The following is a 20,585-nucleotide window of genomic DNA, read 5'->3' as shown; positions in this document are numbered from 1 at the left end:
TCAAGGCTCTTTAGGAGAATGAGACCCATCATTGTTACTGGTATTTGGCATATTGGGGACGCCACGGGGAGTTTGCCAGACTCTGCCGTGTGGGCAGGTTACATTCGGTAGCCTGCCAGTTTGTCCAGAGTAGGAATGAGATAATAAGATGTCTTAATAAGATGTCCTGATAAGATGACATTTTGTCCAGTTTGTCCAAAGTAGGAGTGAGATAATAAGATGTCATAATAGGATGTCCTGATAAGATGACATTCGCATTCGCGGCCGCGCGGTTCCGGGATCTGGTTTTTATAGTCTCTGAGTCTTGGCCATCTCAACAGGCCGTTGAGACGGAAGCGGTCATTGAAGCCCTAGCCAATCAGGGCATTCAAGCCCAATACATCAGGATCCTCCGTGAGCTGTATTGCGGATTCACTACCAGGATCTCACCATTCTACAAAGAAGTGATCGTTGATGTCAAGAGAGGGGTGCGGCAGGGTGATACCATTTCACCGAAACTCTTCAGTGCCACCCTCGAGAACATCATGCGACGACTGGAATGGGAAGGAATGGGAGTGAATATAGATGGTCAGCAACTACACCACCTCCGCTTTGCTGATGACATTGTTTTAATAACACCAAACATCAGCCAAGCGGCACAAATGCTGGCCGACTTTGACCGTGAGTGTGGAAAGGTAGGACTACAGCTGAATCTTACGAAGACAATGTTTATGAGAAACAGCCTTGTTCCTGACGCCCCATTCGCTCTCAATAGAACGACCATCTCCGAATGCAACAGCTATGTGTACCTAGGTCGAGAGGTCAACATGACAAATGACCTGGCACCCGAGCTGCGCAGGAGGAAGAGAGCGGCTTGGAACGCCTTCAAGAACGTCGAAGCAATAGCTAAGAGGACGAAGAACCTCCGGCTCCGGGCACATCTCTTTGATTCCACTGTTCTTCCTGCATTAACATATGCCTCAGAGACCTGGGCCCTACGCAAACAGGATGAGAACGCCATTCAGGTCTCCCAAAGAAGAATAGAAAGAGCAATGCTTGGAATATCACGTTTCACTCAAATGAGAGAAAAAATCCAGAGTTCTGACATCTGTCAACGATCAGGAATCAGGGACGCTGTCTCATTTGCCAAGGTGTCGAAAATCAGATGGGCTGGTCACGTAATGAGATTTAAAGACGACCGCTGGACTAGAGCTGTTACCGACTGGATTCCACAGGATGTCAAAAGACCGCGTGGCCGCCCACCTACCAGATGGTCAGACTTCTTTGTCAAGATCATGAACGATCGTTTTGAGGCTCTTCATGTTCCCGGAGCGAACAGAGGCCATTGGACTACACTAGCACGCGACAGGGGCAAATGGAGACATTACTGGCGCCCGCTCGAGCAAATCGACGACTAACGGGAAGTTAAGTGATTAAGTGATTAAGTGAGTCTTGGCCACTGATGGGATTACATGGCGCCAGGGCGCCAGTTGGTGGGTGTGACCCCCGCCTACTGGAATTTGGAGGATCTGGGTGGAGGATGCTCAGCCCCCCGAGTAGGGAGAGTTAAGAAGATAGAAAACTAGGAAGGATTTAAAGCCCCTGAAAAACACAGTCAATGAGACTTAATTGGTAGCAGCAGAATTATATTCTTTTCAGGTAATCGAGGAGCACTCCCCAGGGCAAACCACATGCTCATGCAGAGTCCCATGGAGCATGGCCCATGGCATTGGCTCGTTCCTTTTGATCCTTTATTGGTGATTAGGTAGGTTCTGAGATAAAGTTACAGTTGATGTTTCTGTTTGTTTGGGGGCTGTAACCTGCAATGCTCAGGGCTTATTCCTGACCCTGCGCTTAAGGATCACTCCTTGGGGAACTTAGGGGACCCTCTGGGGTATTTGTAATCAAACCTGTGCAAGACAGGTCAGCCATGTGCAAGACAGGTGCCCTGCCTGCTATGTACTGTGGCCCCAACCCCACAGTTGACTTTTTTTAAAACTTAGAAACCTTTTTGAGTTTTTATTTGTCCTGTATATGTGTTATATATAAGTTCTTGGTTTGTGTGTGTGTGTGTATGTGTGTGTGTGTGTATGTATGTACATATATATATTTAATTCATGGTGAAAATTTATATTGTGGAATATGTATTTATAAATATTTCTTTGCAACTTTTTTGAGGGTGTGTTCAGGGCTTCCTCCTGAATCTGCACTCAGGGATCCTTCCTGGCAGGGATTGGGAGACTATAGTGCTGCAGATTGAACTTGGATCAGCTGTGTGCATATCTGTTTCCAAGTTACTCTTTTTTCCCTTTTTTTTTAAAGTAAATTGTTGAGTTTCTGAAGATGGTAGGAAGCTAAGAATGTATATTGTCCTTTATTTCCCATAAGGGTATATATCAAAGGACATAGTGCAAATTTCTAAATTAGTTGAGACTAAGTTATGTGATCATTTGACTGTTAATAGCAGTGTTCCAATAATAGCATAGGAATAGCAGATGTTCAAGTGGGCTGTATTTTTTTCCTTTTCTCTACAGGTTCATCAAGAGAGTGTGCATATGATAGAAGTCACCAGCAGTTTGATTAATGAAACTCTAGCAAATCACCCTGAGTGGGCAAAGTAAGTCTATTGTTCTGACAAAAATCAAGGTGGCTGATGTAGATTCAGGATCTATTTGTGTGAAGTGATTTGAATGGTAGGACTTGCAAAAACAGAGACAAAACTAATGTCATTTTTATATGAGAGTGGTGTGTAATCCAGGAGAGAGAGCGTCATGAAGGAGAGGGAGGTGTCGAAGCTAGGAGGGGAAGGGTTATGATAAGCGGGGCCATCTGTTGGAGTAGGTGTGGTACAAGGGTGAGAATGCAGCCCACGATGCTTACAGATGCCTCACAGGCACTCAGTCCTGGATTTGACCTTCAGCTCTGTGTAGCTACAGTAACATCAGCTTGGTGACCTTGGAGCAGCGCCAACTCTGCTGCCCTTGAAACTGAAACATGTCAAGGGGCTGGAGAGATAGAACCCCGGGGAAGACTCTGACCTGTATACAGTCAGTCTGGGTTTGGTCCCTCGGCACCGCAGGCAGTTCCCCTAGCACTGCCAGGATTGATCCCTGTGAGCAGAGTCAGAAATAAGCCCTGAGCACCCCTGAGAGTAGCTCTAAAACCCACCTCATTACCAACCACCTCACCTCCCCCCCCACCCAGAAAAAACACCCAAGCCAGACACAAAAACAACCAAAACAACAACACAAAACCCTCCACAATCAAATCCTGAAGGTAAGGTTTATAGTTTACTACAGGTTTATAGTTTATAAAAACACTTTTATCAATACCGTGTTCCTGTATATTTTCCACAATGATTCAGGTAGGAAATTATCCCTAGTTCATAGATGAGGAAACTTTACTGAAGTTTAAGGAAGTTGAGATGATTTCCCCGTGGCCAAGTCTGCATTCACGTACATTGTTCCTGACTAATGAAAGGACCGTAATACATCCTGCCTCAAGTTTCTATAAAATTCTTGACATAGTACCATATTGTGTCATTTTGCATCTTGGATTTTGGGCCACACTTGGCGGTGCTCAGGGCTTACTCTTGACTCTGTGCTCAGTTGTTACTTCTGGTGGTGCTCTGGGGACCATATGCAGTTTCACACCAGGATTGGCTGCGTGTAAGGCAAACATCCTACCTACTGTACTCTCTCTCTGGCCCCTTTTAAAATTTTATTTACCCATGTCATATCATGTCATTTTGGAAGCTGTGTCAGCAAACAGCTCAGTATCAGATAAGTTGCCAGCGTTTGTAAATCAAATTTTATTTCAACATACCAACATCCGTTGTTTTACATATTGTCTATTTGTCTGTTTTGGAAATGCATGGCCAGATAGAAGTGTAGTTGTGAAGGGAGATTATATGTCATCTCCCAACTTTAAAGTATTTATTTCCTGGACACTTGCAGAAAATAGATTTAGCTAATCCTTGTTCTAGAGCCTCTCTTCTTTTTCTTTTAATTGAGGGCGGACACACCTGGCAGTGCGCAGGGCTTACTCTTGGCTCTGTGCTTAGGGATCACTCCTGGTGGTACTTCGGGGATCAAACTGGGGGCAGCCTTAAGCAAGGCAAGCACCTTAAGCCCTGTACAAACTCTTCAGCCTCATTAAAAAGATTTTTATGTGTAAATTTTGCTTTCAAATAGATCATATTTCACATAGCTATAAAAAAACAAAAATATTCAAGTGACTGTAAGTTTTAACCAAGAAAAATTACAAAGGCAGAGAAACATAATTCATATGTTGCTAGCTTTGGAAATTAGTGGGTGATGTCTGCTTCATCAGTTTGGGAAGTAGAGAAGCAGATTTGATGTGGAAAATAATTTTTGTATGTGTGAGATTGAGATTCCCATAAGTGAGTGCAAGCAGAGGTCACCAGCAGGCATTGGCTGGATGTGCAGTTCAAGAGAGAAACTTGGGGTAGATATTAGTTGTTTGCAACCTTAGTGAGAAGGGGTTCTTTTTCTTTGATAGTCACTCTTTCATAAGGAGAATCAAGCCAGAGTCCTTCTGGTACTTCATTTTGAATGATAATTGCACTGTATTATTATATTGATGCTATAGGATATTGGAGTCTTGTAGATCATTCTAGAAAAGTAGTTTTTGTGTAAATTTCAAAGTATTTAGCAATTCACAGACAGTTTTTAAAGAAATGAAATTGAAGTCAAGAACATACTTTGGAAACCACTGTCCCAGGTGCTGACTATCCAGTGTCCCAGAACTACTTATGTGTGACACGCACACACACACACACACACACACACACACACACACACAGATAGAGAGAGAGAGAGACAGAGAGAGAGAGAGAGAGAGAGAGAGAGAGAGAGAGAGAGAGAGAGAAAACTGCTGTGAGGCTTGAAGGGAAGTCCATAATGTGAGAATTTGATGGGCTGACTGGAAACTCCAGGTATCCTGCACTTGGTTGGTTGGCATGTGTGCTGACGGCTCAGACAGCTGGCAGTTGCTGCATGGTTAAAATAGATCAAGTTGAAGAGTCATTGGTGCATTGCTCTAAAAGTGTACTTGTTTTAATTTTCTCTCTCTCTATTTCAAATTAGTTGGCTTCCTGAAGCCCAAGTAGTCCAAAGAGCTCTCAATTCCGCGGCTAATAATGTTTATCAGTATGGACGAGAATGGATAACCCACAAGGTAATGAAAACTCCTGGATAATCGTATTGAATAGTACTAGTAGCCTGAGCAGTTTGAGTATTGGTCATTTGCTTCTTCTTTAGGATAGATCTGATGATTTGTGTGTTAGGACAGATTAACCAGTGAAGTAGGGCAGTCAAATAAAAGCGTTAGGAAGAGAAAACAATTTGTGCAGATTAAGTGCTACTGTCCATTTGTAACCATGCTTGGCAGTTTCCAATTTATTTTATCTGAACTTAAAAAAACCTCTCGCAGCCTGAGACCAACTCAGCAGGCTTAGTATATTTCTGGTGTCACGTAATGTGATAATTGCAGAATGTAGTTTCAGATTCAAGACCAGTTTGGCTTCTTTGCTCTTCTGCTCTAGCATACTAGAAGTCTGTACCCGGAATGGGGCTAAGTGCTTTAATGCCACGGTTGAGATAAATCTTGCAGGAATGATAGATCTTAGATCATCAAGAGTGTTTTTTTTTAATTTAATGTAGGAGTACTGCTATTTATTCAGCCATTGATTAAGATGACTGAATTGGGCATAAACTCCACATTACCTTTTTCAAAAAAAATTTTTTTTTAAATTTTGTTTTTATTAGTGAAACACCATGAGGTACAGTTGTAGATTTACAATTTTTTGTGCTTGGGTTTCGATTATACAATGATCAGATACCCATCCCTCCACCAGTGCCCATTTTCCACCACCATGGATAATGTCCCCCCCCACCCCCATCCCCCCGTCCCCCCCTGCCTCCGTGGCAGGGCAATCCCCTGTGTTCTCTCTCTCCTTTTGGGTGTTGTGGTCTGCAAAAGAGGCATTGAGTGGCAAACATGTTCAGTCCATAGTCCACTTTCGACATGCATCTCCCCTCCTGGGAGGATCCTCCAAACACCCTTTATTTGGTGCTCCCTTCTCTTTCTGAGCTGTCCTTTCCTCTAGAATGCCCGGCTGGCCGCTAAGCTATGGAGTAATCCTCCTGGTGCTGATCTCAGCTATTCTTGGGTATTAATCTTATATTTTGTTACTTTATATCCCCCAGATAAATGCAATCTTTCTATGTCTGTCCCTCTCTTTCTGACTCATTTCACTTAGCATGATACTTTCCATGTTATACCACTTGTATGTAAATTTCATGACTTCATCTTTTCTAAGAGCTACATAGTACTCCATTGTGTAGATGTACCAAAGTTTCTTTAACCAGTCATCTGTTCTTGGGCATTCAGGTTTCTTCCAGTTTCTGGCTATTGTAAAGAGTGCTGCAATGAACAAACAAGTGCAGATGTCACTTCGACTATACATTTTTGCCTCTCTGGGATATATTCCCAGGAGTGGTATTGCTGGGTCAAATGGGAGCTCAATTTCTAATTTTTTGAGCATCATCCATACTGTTTTCCAGAAGGGCTGAACCAGTCGACATTCCCACCAACAGTGAGGAGTGTCTCTTTCTCGCCACAATTTTTTAATTGATTGAATATCTGTGAGTTAGACCATTACAGAGCTGTTCATAATTGGGTTTCAGTCATACAATGATCCAGCACCATCCCCCCACCAGTGTATGTCTCCTATCACCAATGTCCCCATGTTTCCCCCTCACCCCCAGTCTCCCTTTATAGGAGACTCGCTCTCTCTCCTTTTTCTTTTGTGCGTTATGGTTTGCAATACAGGTGCTAAGAGATCATGGTGTTTGTTCAGGGTATTCGGTATTTTTACTGGGACGGTAAGGCTGGAGTAGCTTTTCAATTGGGTGGCAGCTTTGGGGTGTGGATGTAATTACCTAGGCTTCTGAAGTACAGGGAGTTGAAGCCTGGAGATTTCAGTAACAAAATCTGCAGGCCCGAATTTTCAGCAGATTATGTCTTGCTGAGGTCTGTCCTGAGACGATGGAGTCAGACTGGTGGTATGGCTGTGATTTTGGACTGTGGAAGCAAGTGACTGCCAGAAGCTCTGCTTGGGCGAGCCCTGGGCCAACCCTCCCTGCTCTGATTTACCCCGGTCTGTTCAGCTCTGTGTGGGTTTGAGATTAATTGCAGACTTTTGATCTCTTTCGAGATTTATATATGAGTCTCTGAAATAAGGCCAATATGAGCTTATAGAGCTGAGCTGGAGGTGGTTTGTGGGTGTCACTCCCACATACCTAACTTTTGGCCATTGAATTTCTTGGTAAACTTGTCCCCAAGTTGTAGGGTCCAGCCAAAGGCACAGCAGCAATTTTGGGGTATCAGGAAGCCTGAAGGCATCATCAGGCTGCTGATGGACTCGCCCCGCAGGTACAGGTTGACCTGCTGGTGGCACCATACCCCAAAGAGTATATTTTTTAATTTTTTCTGGGCCACGTCCAGCAGTGCTCAGGGCTTCCACCTGGCTCTGCTCAGGGATTACTCCTGGTGGGACTATATGGAGTGCTGGGGATTAAACCTGGGTTGGTTCACCTTACCCCTGTACTGTCTCTCAGGCCCCCCTCCCCATCCCTCTGCACACCACTTTTTTTGCATTAGAAAAGAAAAAACATCTGGCATCTGCCATGAATATGTGTTGAGATGTGCTTCTTGGTTGTCCTACTTGCTGGGGGTTGCACACTTTTTGTTTGGTTTTGTTCTGTTTTGTTTTGGGGCTACACTTGGCAGTGCCCAGGGCTTACTTGGGGCTCTGCTGTCAGGGATCATTCCTAGTATGGGAGTCCTGCAATCTTCAGTCGTGTTTCCCCCTCATGTTCTGATCCCGTGGTGCTTGTGCCCTGCCCTGTGCTTGCAGAGCTCACCCACCCAGCCCTGGGCCTCTCTCTCTCTCTGTCTCTCTGTCTCTGTCTCTGTCTCTGTCTCTCTCTGCCTCCCTCCCTTTCCCTCTCCGTCTCCCTTTCCCTGGCTTTCTCTCTCCCTCTCTACTTCTCTCCCTCTCTCCTTCTCACCCTCGCCCTTTTCTTCCCTTTACCTCACTCTCTGCCTCTCTCCCTCTCCCTTCTTGCATTTTCCCTTTCTCTCTCCCTCTCTCTCTCCCTCTCCCTCTCCCCCATCCCTCCACTCTCTGTTGAAGATGATGTTTTTGTGATGAGGGTGTTTCAGCGATGAGGGTTGGGGACACGCCTTCTGGGGTCCTTGCTGGGATTCACTCCTTCCCTGGCAGTGCTTACACATGTGCCCCTCTCTGGCCCCACGATTCTTGGTTTCTCTCTCTGGGGAGATGCTTTTATTTTGCATTTTATAACTTAGGCAGGAAAAGGGTAAAGGATGGGAATTTGGGTCGCTGAAGAAAGGAACTTTAAATTGCTTTGTTTTTGTTGTTCTCCCCAGTTGGTATTCAGGAGTGTGAGGGCCACTTCCACGATGGGAACCGGGGGTGCTGACGGTTTGACCTGAGGCCTGGCAGGGCGGTGCTGCTTGACAGGGGTGATGGGTGCCAGAAGCACACCTCACACCATGCATGCCCCCTCCTCCTCCTCGCTCTGTTTCCCGGCCTGCCTTGTCTGTTACAGAAGAAAATTTCAAGTTAGGGGAAACTTATGATCAAGATTTCGGTTTGTTTTGTTTTGGGGGTCACACCCAGCAGTGTTTCGGGCTAACTCCTGGCTCTGCACTTTAGGCTTCATTCCTTGTGGGCTCTGGGGACCATGGCTAATGACAGGGATCAAACCGGAGTCAGCCGTATGCAAGGCAGTTGCCCTACCCGCTGTGCTGTCATTCTGGCCCCCGCTCAAGATGTCAAGTGGGAAACACATCTTTGGTGTTAGGGTAGAGGTCACATAATGCCGGTGAAAGCCGTTTACAACTTAGAAAGAAGAAAATGTTAGGTAAAAATAATAACTTTCCTTCTGTTTATTCATTTTGGTTTGGTGTATGAATGAATCAGCTGTGCAGGGAATGAATCATATATGTATATATCTATATGTTTTAAAAATTGGTGCGGAGACTGAGGTGTTTTTCATGACTGGATCTTAGCTCAATCTCAGCACTGTGTATGGTTCTCTGAATACCGCTGGAAGTGATTTCTAAACACAGAGCCAGGTCCAAACCCTCTCCCGCACCCAAGAAAAAGTTGGTTCAGGCATGCCTAAGGCGAGTGTCTAGTGGGTAAAAGGTATAAAGGTATGTGTGAGCTATACAAAGGAACTTCACAGTGTAAGCCCACCTGGAAAAAGGCTCTCACTTATCACTAAAAAAGCAAAGTATGATTCAGTTTTTACATTTAAAATTAAACATCAGTTCATAAGGTTTGTGAAAATTGGTTCATTTATACAGTGTTTATAAAGTACTAATTTGCATAATTCTTGTACAGGAGAGTTTAGCAATGAAGAGAGGAGCTTAAAGATGCCCATTTCTTTTGCTTCCTGTACATATTGTTTTACTGTTAGCGATAAAAAAAAGAAAAATGAATATAAGGAGATTCATTGCCGTGTTATTTGTAAAAGTTCAAACTTAGAACCCGTGTAGCCTCTGAGTGGGTAATGATTATGTAATACCAAAACTTGATGCGCTACAATCTAAATCCCGTTCATGGATGGCTGGATAATGACTTTGTGGTGTAAATAAATAAAATCAGTAGTCTTTTACTCCTCTGTTAAAAAAGATGAAACGCGCATCTAATGGTAACATGAAAGGAACTTGAGATGATTAAACTAAGTGAAATGAGGTGGAAAGGTAAAGGTAACAGTTATTTTCTCTGGGGTGCAAATATAAATAAACAAAGCAAATTAACTCATACATCACACATGACTATATTGCTCAGACTCTAGGAAAGACGTAAAAGGTATGAGAGGAAGGGAAGGGGGTCTCGTTAGTGTGGCTCAGTCTGATGTGAGCTCGTGGGGCTGGGTGCGGTTGGGTGCACCCGCATACCTGGACGTGATTCTCCAACCCTGGCATGGGATAGTCTACCCTAAACCCATGGTAAAGCGATATGATTTTTTTTAATTTCATTTTTAATTTTTTTAAATGAATCACTGTGAGATACAGTTACAGACTTACTAACTTTTGTGATTATGTTTCATACAATGACTGAGTAGCCATTCCTCCGCCAGAGCCCATTCTCTGCCAGCAATGTTCTCAGTATCCCTTCCGACACCCCCCCATCCCCCACCCCCCGACTCTGTGGCCGACGCGTTCCCATTTACTCTCTATCTCCTTTTGGGTGGGCTGGAGCGATAGCACAGCAGGTAGGGCATTTGCCTTGCATGCGGCTGATCTGGGTCCGATTCCTCCTTCCCTCTCGGAGAGCCTGGCAGGCTACCAAGAGTATCCCGCCCGCACAGTAGAGCCTGGTAAGCTCCCCGTGGCATATTCGATATGCCAAACACAGTAGCAACAAGTCTCACAATGGAGATGTTAGTGGGCCCGCTCGAGCAAATCAATGAACAACGGGGGACAGTGCTACAGACAGTGCTCCTTTTGGGTGTTCTGGTTTGCAATACAGGTAGTAAGTGGCCATCATGTTTGTCCTGTAGTCTACTTTCTGCACGCATCTCCCATCCTGAGCCAGCCCTCCAAGCATCGTTCATGTAGTGGTCCCTTCTCTATCCCAGTTGCCTTTTCCGATAGGATTTTAATTAAAGTACTAAGGGACGTGGGCTAAGGCGATAGCTTCAGAGCCCTGGGGCACAGACCTTGCATGCACAAGGTCCCCACTCTGATCCCCAGCATCATATAACCCCCCAGAACATCCCCAGTTTCACGCTGGGGGCCCCTGAACTCTTGGGGCCCCAGACAGCTCTGCAGCTGGGCTCCTGTGCCCATGGCCCTCTCCACTTCCCCAAAGCTTCATGAATTCATACAAAGCTGCTAGCCATGAAGGTGAAGGCTAAAGGTGGAATGCTTAGGAGGCAAAAGAAAGTTTAATAATTATAAGCTATCGGTGTAAGCAGGGAGTTGCAGAGAAGATAGGGGTGGGTGGGAATGGGAGCACTTGTGTGAAGGGCGTGGGGCCCCGATTCGCTGTGGGATTTTCTTTCATGTTGCCATCCGACTCTCACAGGAAGGGCACATAGCATAAGGTGGCCTGCTCTGGGTGTACTCGAGTCTCGGCAGCCCTGAAGCCTGTCTGGTCACAGCTTTTAGCAAGCTCAGGGGAATACTTGTGTTCATAGGCAAGACTCTGAATTTTCACTTATAGTTCTGTGATAATTTTTACAGAGTGATCAATATGGCATGATCCCTGTAATCATAATATGACCCATGTAACGCTTACCTGCAGTCACCTGGGAAAGGTTTTCTCTGGACAGATATGGTTAGATCTATTTGTAATTAGGGCTTCATTTGTACCATTGCCATATCACTTAAAGGAGTGTCTGAGACCCAGGAATAGAGACAGGAGGAAAAACAAACGAAACACCAAGATGAAGGCAGGCTGGGGGTATCTCCAAGGGCTCAGGTGTGTTCCTTGCATGTGTGAGACCTGAGCACAGTCCTCAGCCTCACATCTCGTCCTTCCCCTTCCCTGGGCACTGCAGGATGTGACTCTGGTGACCAACATTGCTGAACTGTGGCCCAGCTGGCTAAATGAGGATCTCTGGAGGTATTCTCCAGCCCCCCCCCCCCCCCAAGTACTACTTCAGAACACCCTCCCCTCAACCAGAGAAAAAGAAAAGAGAAAAGAAGGAAATTCACTCAGACTATTGAGGAGTAGAGAGTTCCAGAGAAAACAGTGTGACAGGAGATCATTTAAACAGCCTGGACCATTTTAGATTGATTTGGAACACATGGAAAAGTCCAGCATCTTTTAACTGTACTGGGTAGTTGTCTAAAAGATTAAACCAGGTTGTGTCTGTTTCTCCCAGCTTCATAAAATCCTTGGAGATAAGATGAACAACACTGCTGTAATCGAAAAGCAAGTACTCGAACTTTGGGACAGACTATACCATTCATGGTTTGTAAAGGTAAGCCGCCGTAGCTGATGCTTTCAGATGTAAACAATAAAGTCCTCCTCCTTTTATAAGCTCATTGACCCCATCAGATTCTTACTAATATTGGGATTTCATTCATTGAACTTTGCAAGCTTAAAGTTCTGCGACTTTAGGATACAGCATGGCAAGTTGCGTTGGTGGTTGACCTCAACGGCAGAACCTGCCACTCCCCCGAGGGTCAGCTACGTGCAAGGCAAGTGCCCGACCCACCATACTATCTCTCTAGCTGACCCTAGGAAGAATTTTTAGTGAGACATGTCATGTGTGTATGTTTTGGCATTGTTACAGTAACAATAGCGGGTCTCATTCCCCTGACCCTGAAAGAGCCTCCAATTGTTGGGAAAAGACGAGTAAGAGGAGGCTGCTAAAAATCTCAGGGCTGGGAGGAATGGAGACGTTACTGGTGCCCGCTCGAGCAGATCGATGAACAATGGGATGACAGTGATACAGTGATTTTTTTGGCATGAGGTCTGTGGAATCATGTACTTGACACTAACAGCTCATGACAGTTTTTGGAGTTAGCCACATGTGGCTAATGGCCAATGTTCTGGACAGTAAAGATTTATTTTTGTTTTGTTTTGGGATCAGTAGTGCTTGGGGGCTACTCCTGGAGTAGTGCTCAGGGGCCACTCCTCGCAGTGCTTGACCACTCCATGTAGCGTCCTGGGTCAAACCTGTGGCTTTTGTATGTGAAGCAAGTGGCTCTAGCCCCTCAGGTCTCTCTCTCCCTCGCCTCTAGCCCTTGGATTGAACAGATTTCGGTAGAGAGGGACTTTTTTTCTCCTGGGGCCAGAGTTACAGAACAACAGGTAGGGCACTTGCATTACACGTGGCCCATCTGCCTTCCAGCCCCTGCACCCCATAAGGTTCCCTGGGTACTGCCAGCATTAACAGAACAAGAGCCAAGCACAAAAGTAACAATTATTCACATGTTAGTGTAAGTCCCCAGGCAAATTGAAACCATCTTTTATACGCCCCCAAACGCCTCCATACTGTTCAAACAGCTTTTTAAATTACCCTAGGAAATAGCCATGAGTTAAGGTCTAAGTAAAAAGGATGACAGGCTTGATTAGAAGTAATGAAACATATATGTACAAATAGCACACGGTGCCAATTTTATTTGCAGATACAGTACTCGGAGTGTCCAAGTTCACAGGTTACACCTTCGCCACAGCCTTGGCTAGATCTTGAACTAGTGCTCAATTCAGCTGTGTCAGAGTGCTGATCTTAGCATGCTTGGATGTGGCATATTTGTTCTTGAGCGTCATGTGCTTTGTAAGTCCACTGTTCACCACCACCAGATTCTTAGCTAGATGCTGCATAGCAACAGGAAGGGATTCTTCGGTGTAGGCTAGGTCGTGCTGTAGAGTCAGCCCTGAGCATTGCTGGGTGCAGCACAATAATAAGGGAGAGAAGAAGTTTGTCGTCTTAAATAATTTAGTCTTTCACTTTTTGTGTGTTTGTTTTGGAGGACTCTCCTGCCATGCAGGGCCAGGAATCAAGCCCTGGACTCCTGGTCTCCTGCATGCAAAGCATGTGAGCCATCTCCCCAGCCCAGCCTTTCACCTCGGAGTACTTCCAGCGGGGCACCAGTGGATCTGTCTCTTTTATTCCCTAGAACGTGACCCATTCGGGAAGGCACAAAGGACATAAGCTGCACATCAGCCGGCAGAACAGCTGGCTCGGGGACATCCTGGACTGGCAAGACGTCGCGTCCTTCGTTCACGAGAATATCGAGACGTTTCTTTCGGTGAGAGACTCAGGGTTCCACGGGACTCCGAAACGCAGACCCACCGATGGGTGGAGATTCGTCCCGGTGTGTGCGTTTTCATGCGGGCGGCCCAGGTTCAGTTCCCAGCTCTGCCTGGTTCCCTGAGCACCTGGGAATGCCCCTGAGTGTGGCCGGGTATGGACCAAAAAAAAAAAATACAAACAGTAAAGCTCATCCCAAGATTTCTCTATACATGTCACAGCCTTTTGGTAACCCCGTTCTTTTCTGTCTTTTTCTGGGGGCCACATCTGGCAGTGCTCAGGGCCTATTTGTGATTCTGTACTTGGCACTGTGCAGTGCAGAGGATTGATCCTGGGCCTCCCGCGTGACCAGCATGTGCTCAGCCTTGTAGGCCATTTGTCTGCCCCGGGTGCCCCCATTCTTGGTACCACTGCATTGTCAGATGGGAGAATTCCAGGTGGGTGAGAACATCGTGCCTCTTACATGCTTGAAGAGTGTTGCTGCGGGGTGCTCAGCCACACTGTGGTTCTCAGATTTGGGTTTCTGGGTCAGAATGGACCATGGACCAAAGTGCCCCCCCTCCCCCCCGACTACACCATCCCAGAGGAAACTTAACGGCCTGTGAGGTGGGCAAATCCTTTGGCACCAGTGGAGGAAAGAGACCAAATGTTCACGCACTCACCCATAAACTTGTCACCGTGAGGTTCCCACCACCCCCCTCCTCCCAGGCATTCCCCCATCTCTGGAGGCAGTAGGAAAGAGCTGGAAGCCTTGACAAGCCTTAATAAGCTCTCATCACCCCACTTCATCCTGTTGCTCTGGTGCGAGGTGTCTCAGCATGTGGCTTCAGAGAGATGGGAAGACTTTGTCTATAGACTTGTGACTTTTCATCAAGTTCACAGAAGTGAGGTTTGCAGTGGTAGGTTTGGTTCTGTTTTGTTACTGGGCCACCTTGGCTGTGCTTGGGGACTACTCCTGGCTCTGTACACAGGGGTCATTTCCTCCTGACAGTACTCAGTACAGCAGGGTGCGAGGGATGGAACCTTGGATCTTCCGACATGTAGAGCATGGGCTCCATCCATTGAATTCTCTCTCTGGCCTCTGGAGTCTTAGGGTTTTTAACTTCAGTTTTTAGCAAAAACAATAGATGAGTTTTTAAAGAGGTTTTAAAAAAGTGCTTTAAGATCTTTAAGATAGCAGTGCTTAAAAGGAGCTGTCAAATCTCTTTGCTTTCATTACTTTTCTATTTCTGAAATAATACTTAGACTGCTCTTTCTGGATTTTCGCCTTTGGGATATTATCTTTTGGCTTCCTGTGGTGGAAGATGAAGAGGCGACTACTTTATATGGGTCCCTCAGTGCTTGCTTTCACTTTCCCTGGGGGAGTGGGGGATGGTTCTTGTCTACTTCTTTGATTACCTCCCCCTTCTTCTTGGTAGAAATAACAGACCTACAGGGAACTCATATTAGATCCAGACATTCAGGTCTCTTGGCTGGGGGATTTTTAAATTTCTTTTTCTTTTTGGGTCACACCCGGCGATGCTCAGGGGTTACTCCTGGCTCATGCACTCAGGAATTGCTCCTGGCGGTGCCCAGGGGACCATATGGGGTGCTGGGAATCGAACCTGTGTCAGCCATGTTGGCTGTGTGCAAGGCAAACGCCCTACCCGCTGTGCTATCGCTCCAGCCCCAAGAATTTTTAGATTTTATATTTTAGTATTTTACTATATTTAGGGGCAGTGCTGAGGGAATTTGGGGGCTTTTTTGATTCAAACTGAGCCTAACTGTGCTGGCTTGTTGGGTCAGTGCTGGGACCCAGCTGTGTAGTGGTCTGGGCACTTCTGGGGCCCCCTGAGGGATCCTGGGTGTCACCAGGACCACACCTGGGAGTGTTTGAGGGACTGTGTGGTGCCAGGGATTGAAGCTGGGCTTCTGCATGCCTGGCATGTGCTCCAGCTCCTCCAGCTCTCTCCCTAGCCTGGTTTTATGTTTTCCATAATCTCTCTGTTTTCTCTATTCCAGTTAAACTTTTTGTCTGAGACCGCCAAAGAGTGGTTTTTTTATAGGGGTTATAATCTGTCGATGTTTACGGTATTCGAAGTTTAAAACTAAGAAATTAAAAAAAAATTACAAATGAGCATTTCACATAAAAAATATGCTTTCTGGGCCTTGAGCAATAGCATAGTAGGTAGGGCGTTTGCCTTGCACGCGACCAACCCGGTTCAGTTCCTAGCATCCCATATGGTTCCCCAGCACTGCCAAGTGTAATGCCCGAGTGCAGAGCCAGGAGTAACCCCTGTACATAGCTGGGTGTGAGCTAAAAAAAGCAAATAAATAAATAAATAATGTGCTTTCTGCTTCTGGGGAAGTAGCCATTCCTGCCCCTGTCCCAACGAAAAATGATGTAGTCAGAAGAATGCTTTCCCTCCTATTTTTGCAAATCTGTTTAGTGTCTGGATTTGCCTATCCGCTTTGTTTTGCATCTGTTGGAATGCATAACTTTGATTAAAGTATCTGAGGAAAGTCTTGTCTCACTAGATAAACATTTGGAAGAGAGGAATCTTTTGGTGACCTCAAACAGTTGTGTCTGTTCTTTGATGCTGTACAAAACTCAGCAGATGACCATGTTCAGGTTTAGTTGTAGTGTGGAATTTGGAATCATCTGTGAACTTTCTGTATTCTATTAGAAGTCCATTGGTCTGTTTTGGCTCAGTATGGATTCTTTTTTGTTTCCGTTTGGAGTTTATGGTGATTGAGCTAGACCCAGTGCTGCTCAGGGCTTTCTCCCAGCTCTCTGCCCAGGGATCACACATGATGATGCTTGGGGACTTATATGAGGTTGAATTAGGGTTGACCATGTGCAGGATGCACCTTAACCCCTATACTATGTCTCTGTTTTTCTCAAAATGCATCTTTTACGCTTGTGTTTTTATAATATGCACTCATGTGGGTGTGGGTTTGCTGATTGCTGTAAATCTCTCAAGTATTATTCATATAAAAAAGTTACATTTCTTTTTATATCGTCACCTATCATATAAAAGTACTAATTTTAAGAATCTTTCAGAAATGACCCTTGATTAAATTTTCTTTTGCCCTTCTGCTTGTAGAATCCAATTGCTTTTATATTTTGAACCATCCTTTCTTATCTTCCTTGCTGACACAGAAAGATCACATGAAATGAGAGATTACAGTGAATGTAGCAGCTAATTTCTTAACAGTGGCCATGACGCGTTTCAGTATGACCCAAAGAAACTTTAAAAAAAAATTTTTTTTTTTGATAAAAATTCCAAAACAACCAAAGTCCCCAAAGAATGCCTGTTAGAATCACAAGTTCGGGCATTGTTGGTTTGTTTCTTAGAATCACTGGTATTGTTCATTCATTTCTTAATCCCACAAGGTCAAGCAATTAATCATGCATGTTTTTGTAGGCATTGTGAAGCATTTTCAAGATTTTTATGTAAGAAGTTTTTGTAAATGAATCTAGCCTGTCAAAGTTCTCTTAGGAAGGCTGAGCTGAGGTCGGCAAGAAATACCACAGACAACAAAATAAGCCTTTGTAACGACACATTTGAGGTAGGAAAGGCGTGGACAGACCTTTCATAGACCAGATGGCACAATCAGAATGCACAGCAGAAACAGAACTACCATTTAAAATTTTTTTAAAGATTCTATAATACCATGATTTACCAAGTTGTTCGTAATACAGTTATTTCAGGCATTAAATGTTCCAAAACCAATATGACTGGCCCTCCACCAGTATCCTCCGTTGCTCATCCACCAACCCAGCATGCACAAACAAACTTACTTCTTATAGCTTATTACACACAAAGGCAAAGGCAAATGGAATTATTTGCCTTTACATCAATAAGAGTTACAATAAGAGTTAAATCAGTAAGAGTTAGATCTGACACTAGATCAATAGAGTCCATTGAGAACTACTATTTTGGAAAGGACACCAAAATAAAAGACTTGCCTTCTTTTGGGGGATTTTTTTTTTCTTTTTGGGTCACACCCAGCGATGCACAGGGGTTACTCCTGGTTCATGCACTCAGGAATTACTCCTGGCCATGCTCAGGGGACCACGTAGGATGCTGGGAATTGGACCCAGGTTGGGCCGTGTACAAGGCAAATGTCCTACCCGCTGTGCTATCACTCTAGCCCCAGACATGACTTCTGATCCCAGCTCTAGTTCTTCTCATTTGGTTTCGAATTCTTTTTTTTTTTTTATGTAGGAGTATTGCTGATTATTCAGCCATTGATTAAGCTGATTGAATTGGGCATGAACTCCACCTTACATTTTTTTTTTTATAAATTTATTTATTGAATCACCTTGAGAGCAGCCACAAAGCTTTCGAGTTTAAGTCTCAATCATACAATGATGAAACACCCGTCCCTTCACCGGTGCCCATTTTCTACCACCAAAAACCCCAGTATATCCCTCATCCCACACCCTCCCCTTACCTGTGGGGCAGATGATTTCCACATCCCTCTCTCTGTACTTTGATTACATTCAATATTTCGACCCCAGACCCACCATTATTATTTGGAATTTTCCCCCAACACTTAGATCTGCCGAAAAGGCAACGTTAGACAAATTGTTTTCTATTGCTGGTTATGAAAAATATATGATGTCGTGAGGCCACAGTAGTGGCTGCGTGATTTTGAAATTCCGAAGTTTTAACAATTAAATCTGGAGGGATTTCTGCCAACACCTGCTGGGTTCCGAGATTTGTTTCTGAGTCTCTGGGATCATGGCCGTTAAGCCACTTGATCAGGAGCCAGAGAGGCCGTTTATGGGCGATGACTTGGGGTCTTGTTGGGCGGGGGGGAAGGGCTGGCTCCACCCCCATCCTATGAGGCCCCACGTGTCTTGTCACTGTGGACCCAAACATGACTGTCCAATGGCCTCTGGAGAATGGTAGCCACCGAGCCGCCAACAGGGAGCAGACGGAGGGACAGCACTCTTCCCCCCTGGGATGGCCCAGTGCCAGTAACCTACTGCAAGGTCCGTACGCATTTCTGCCAAAAGCCACTGGGTTCCAAGGTCTGTTCCTGAGCCTGGGGTCATGGTCATCAAGCAGTTTGATCAGGAACCAGAGAAGCCCTTCCTCCAGTTATATAGCTGAACTGGAGGTGGTTTGTGGGTGTGTCTCCCACATACCTAACTTTTGGCTGTTTACTTTCTTGGTAAACTTGGTCCCAAGTTGTTGGGGTCTGGCCAAAGGCACAGCAGCAATTTTGGGGTATCTAGAAGTCTGAAGGCACCATAATGCCCTCGCCTCACAGGTACGGATTGACCTTCTGGTGGCACCATACCCCTTGGGTTTCATATTCTTGGGCTTTGAGGTTCTGAAAAGTCTCTGAGCTTCAGTTTCCCTCTCTGTCATATGAGGAAGGTTACAAGTTTATTGCTTCCCTCATGGCATGGTTGAATAGAGCATTTCAAAAGCCATAGGGTAAGGTTTTCAAGATAATTTTGCTTCCATGATTTTTTTTTTTTTTTTGGCTTTTTGGGTCACACCCGGTGACGCACAGGGTTTACTCCTGGAATTACTCAAGAATTACTCCTGGCAATGCTCAGGGGATCATATGGGATACTGGGAATTGAAACCAGGTCAGCTGCGTGCAAGGCAAATGCCCTACCCGATGTACTATCGCTCCAGCCCCTTGTTTCCACTTTTTAATGCAGTAGAGGGCTACTCCTGTTGGGAAGATACGATTGAACCCTGTCTTAAGGCAGTTGAAGCTCATGAAGAGATAAGAAATGGAAACAGCATCGATGCCCTCCCTCCTATCTACCTGCCTTTAATAATATCTAACACATATATTTTAAACCTTCAAAATATAATGCTAACCATATTTTCCTAGTTATCATGCTCTCTGTAAAAATTTTCTTCCTGCTTTTTCTTTTTTCCCCTCTTTGGTACTTGGGTCACACTCAGTGACGCTTGTGTGTCCTCCTGGCTTGATTGCTCGCAGGACTGTGCAGTAATGAGGGTGGAAACTGGGCATCTGGCTATGAAGCCTGTGCTCTGACCCTCTGTGCTATCTTCTTGGTTCCATGCCTGGTTCCTTTTTTTGTAGCGTGGCCTCACAAGTGGTGCTGTGACTCTGGGCCTGAGCAGGGTGTGCTGTCGGGTAGTTTTGGCCAACAGGTGGTTCAGTTCCAGGGCTCATGATCTAGTGCTGTTCAGGCCTTGGGGTGGCAGGGAGCACCAGGCCCAGTCCAGCAGTGCTTGGTCTGGAGTCTCCAAGGTCATAGCCAGAATCACTCAGTGACCTCAGGTCTTCAGCTGGCCACCTGGCAGTTCTCAGGAAGGGTTCATGTAGATCCAGGGGACTGAACTGGGGCCTAGCCTCTATTCTCGTTTTGAAACTTAGCATTATATTATATATATGTATTGTCATAATGGAGAGGTTTGATTTTTCCTTCTCAAAGTTTCGTGTGTTTTTTTTTTTTGAAATCTTATTTGCCTTACCAAAAATATATCAAAGATGCTGTTTGTATGATAGATAGTACACTCAACGAGGCAAGATACTGGGAAGATAAGTGTAGGATAAACCTTCTGCTTTCGAGTTTCTTACTGTTGAAATCCAGTTTCATAGGCCCCCATCTTCTTCCTAAATGATTTAATTCTGAAGACATTGGTGAAGGGCTGGATTGAGTATATAGCTGGGAAGGTGATTGCTCTGCATGCGGCCAACCCAGGTTTGATCCCTGGCATCCCATATAGTCCCCCCAAGCACTGCCAGGAGTACAGAGCCAGGAGTAAGCCCTCCCACTCCCCCAATGAA

The 20,585-nt window shown here is 45.2% G+C and overlaps 1 protein-coding gene across 3 annotated transcripts in view; it reads left to right on the top strand.

The window, feature by feature from the left end:
- TMEM245 (transmembrane protein 245) overlaps positions 1-20,585 on the top strand; it is a 97,605-nt gene that overhangs the window by 43,246 nt on the left and 33,774 nt on the right. For all 3 annotated transcript variants that reach the window (XM_056116996.1, XM_056116995.1, XM_056116997.1), the window contains 4 exons: positions 2,514-2,596; positions 5,088-5,178; positions 11,934-12,032; positions 13,678-13,809. In XM_056116996.1, coding sequence (XP_055972971.1) covers positions 2,514-2,596; positions 5,088-5,178; positions 11,934-12,032; positions 13,678-13,809 — 405 coding nt within the window. The remainder of the gene's footprint in view (positions 1-2,513; positions 2,597-5,087; positions 5,179-11,933; positions 12,033-13,677; positions 13,810-20,585) is intronic.

The sequence above is a fragment of the Sorex fumeus genome, unplaced genomic scaffold, assembly GCF_029834395.1.
Source record: "Sorex fumeus unplaced genomic scaffold, SorFum_2.1 ptg000034l, whole genome shotgun sequence".
In the NCBI taxonomy this organism is placed as follows: domain Eukaryota; kingdom Metazoa; phylum Chordata; class Mammalia; order Eulipotyphla; family Soricidae; genus Sorex; species Sorex fumeus.
The sequence above is the reverse complement of the archived record's forward strand: the minus strand, read 5'-3'. Positions and strand labels throughout refer to the sequence as shown.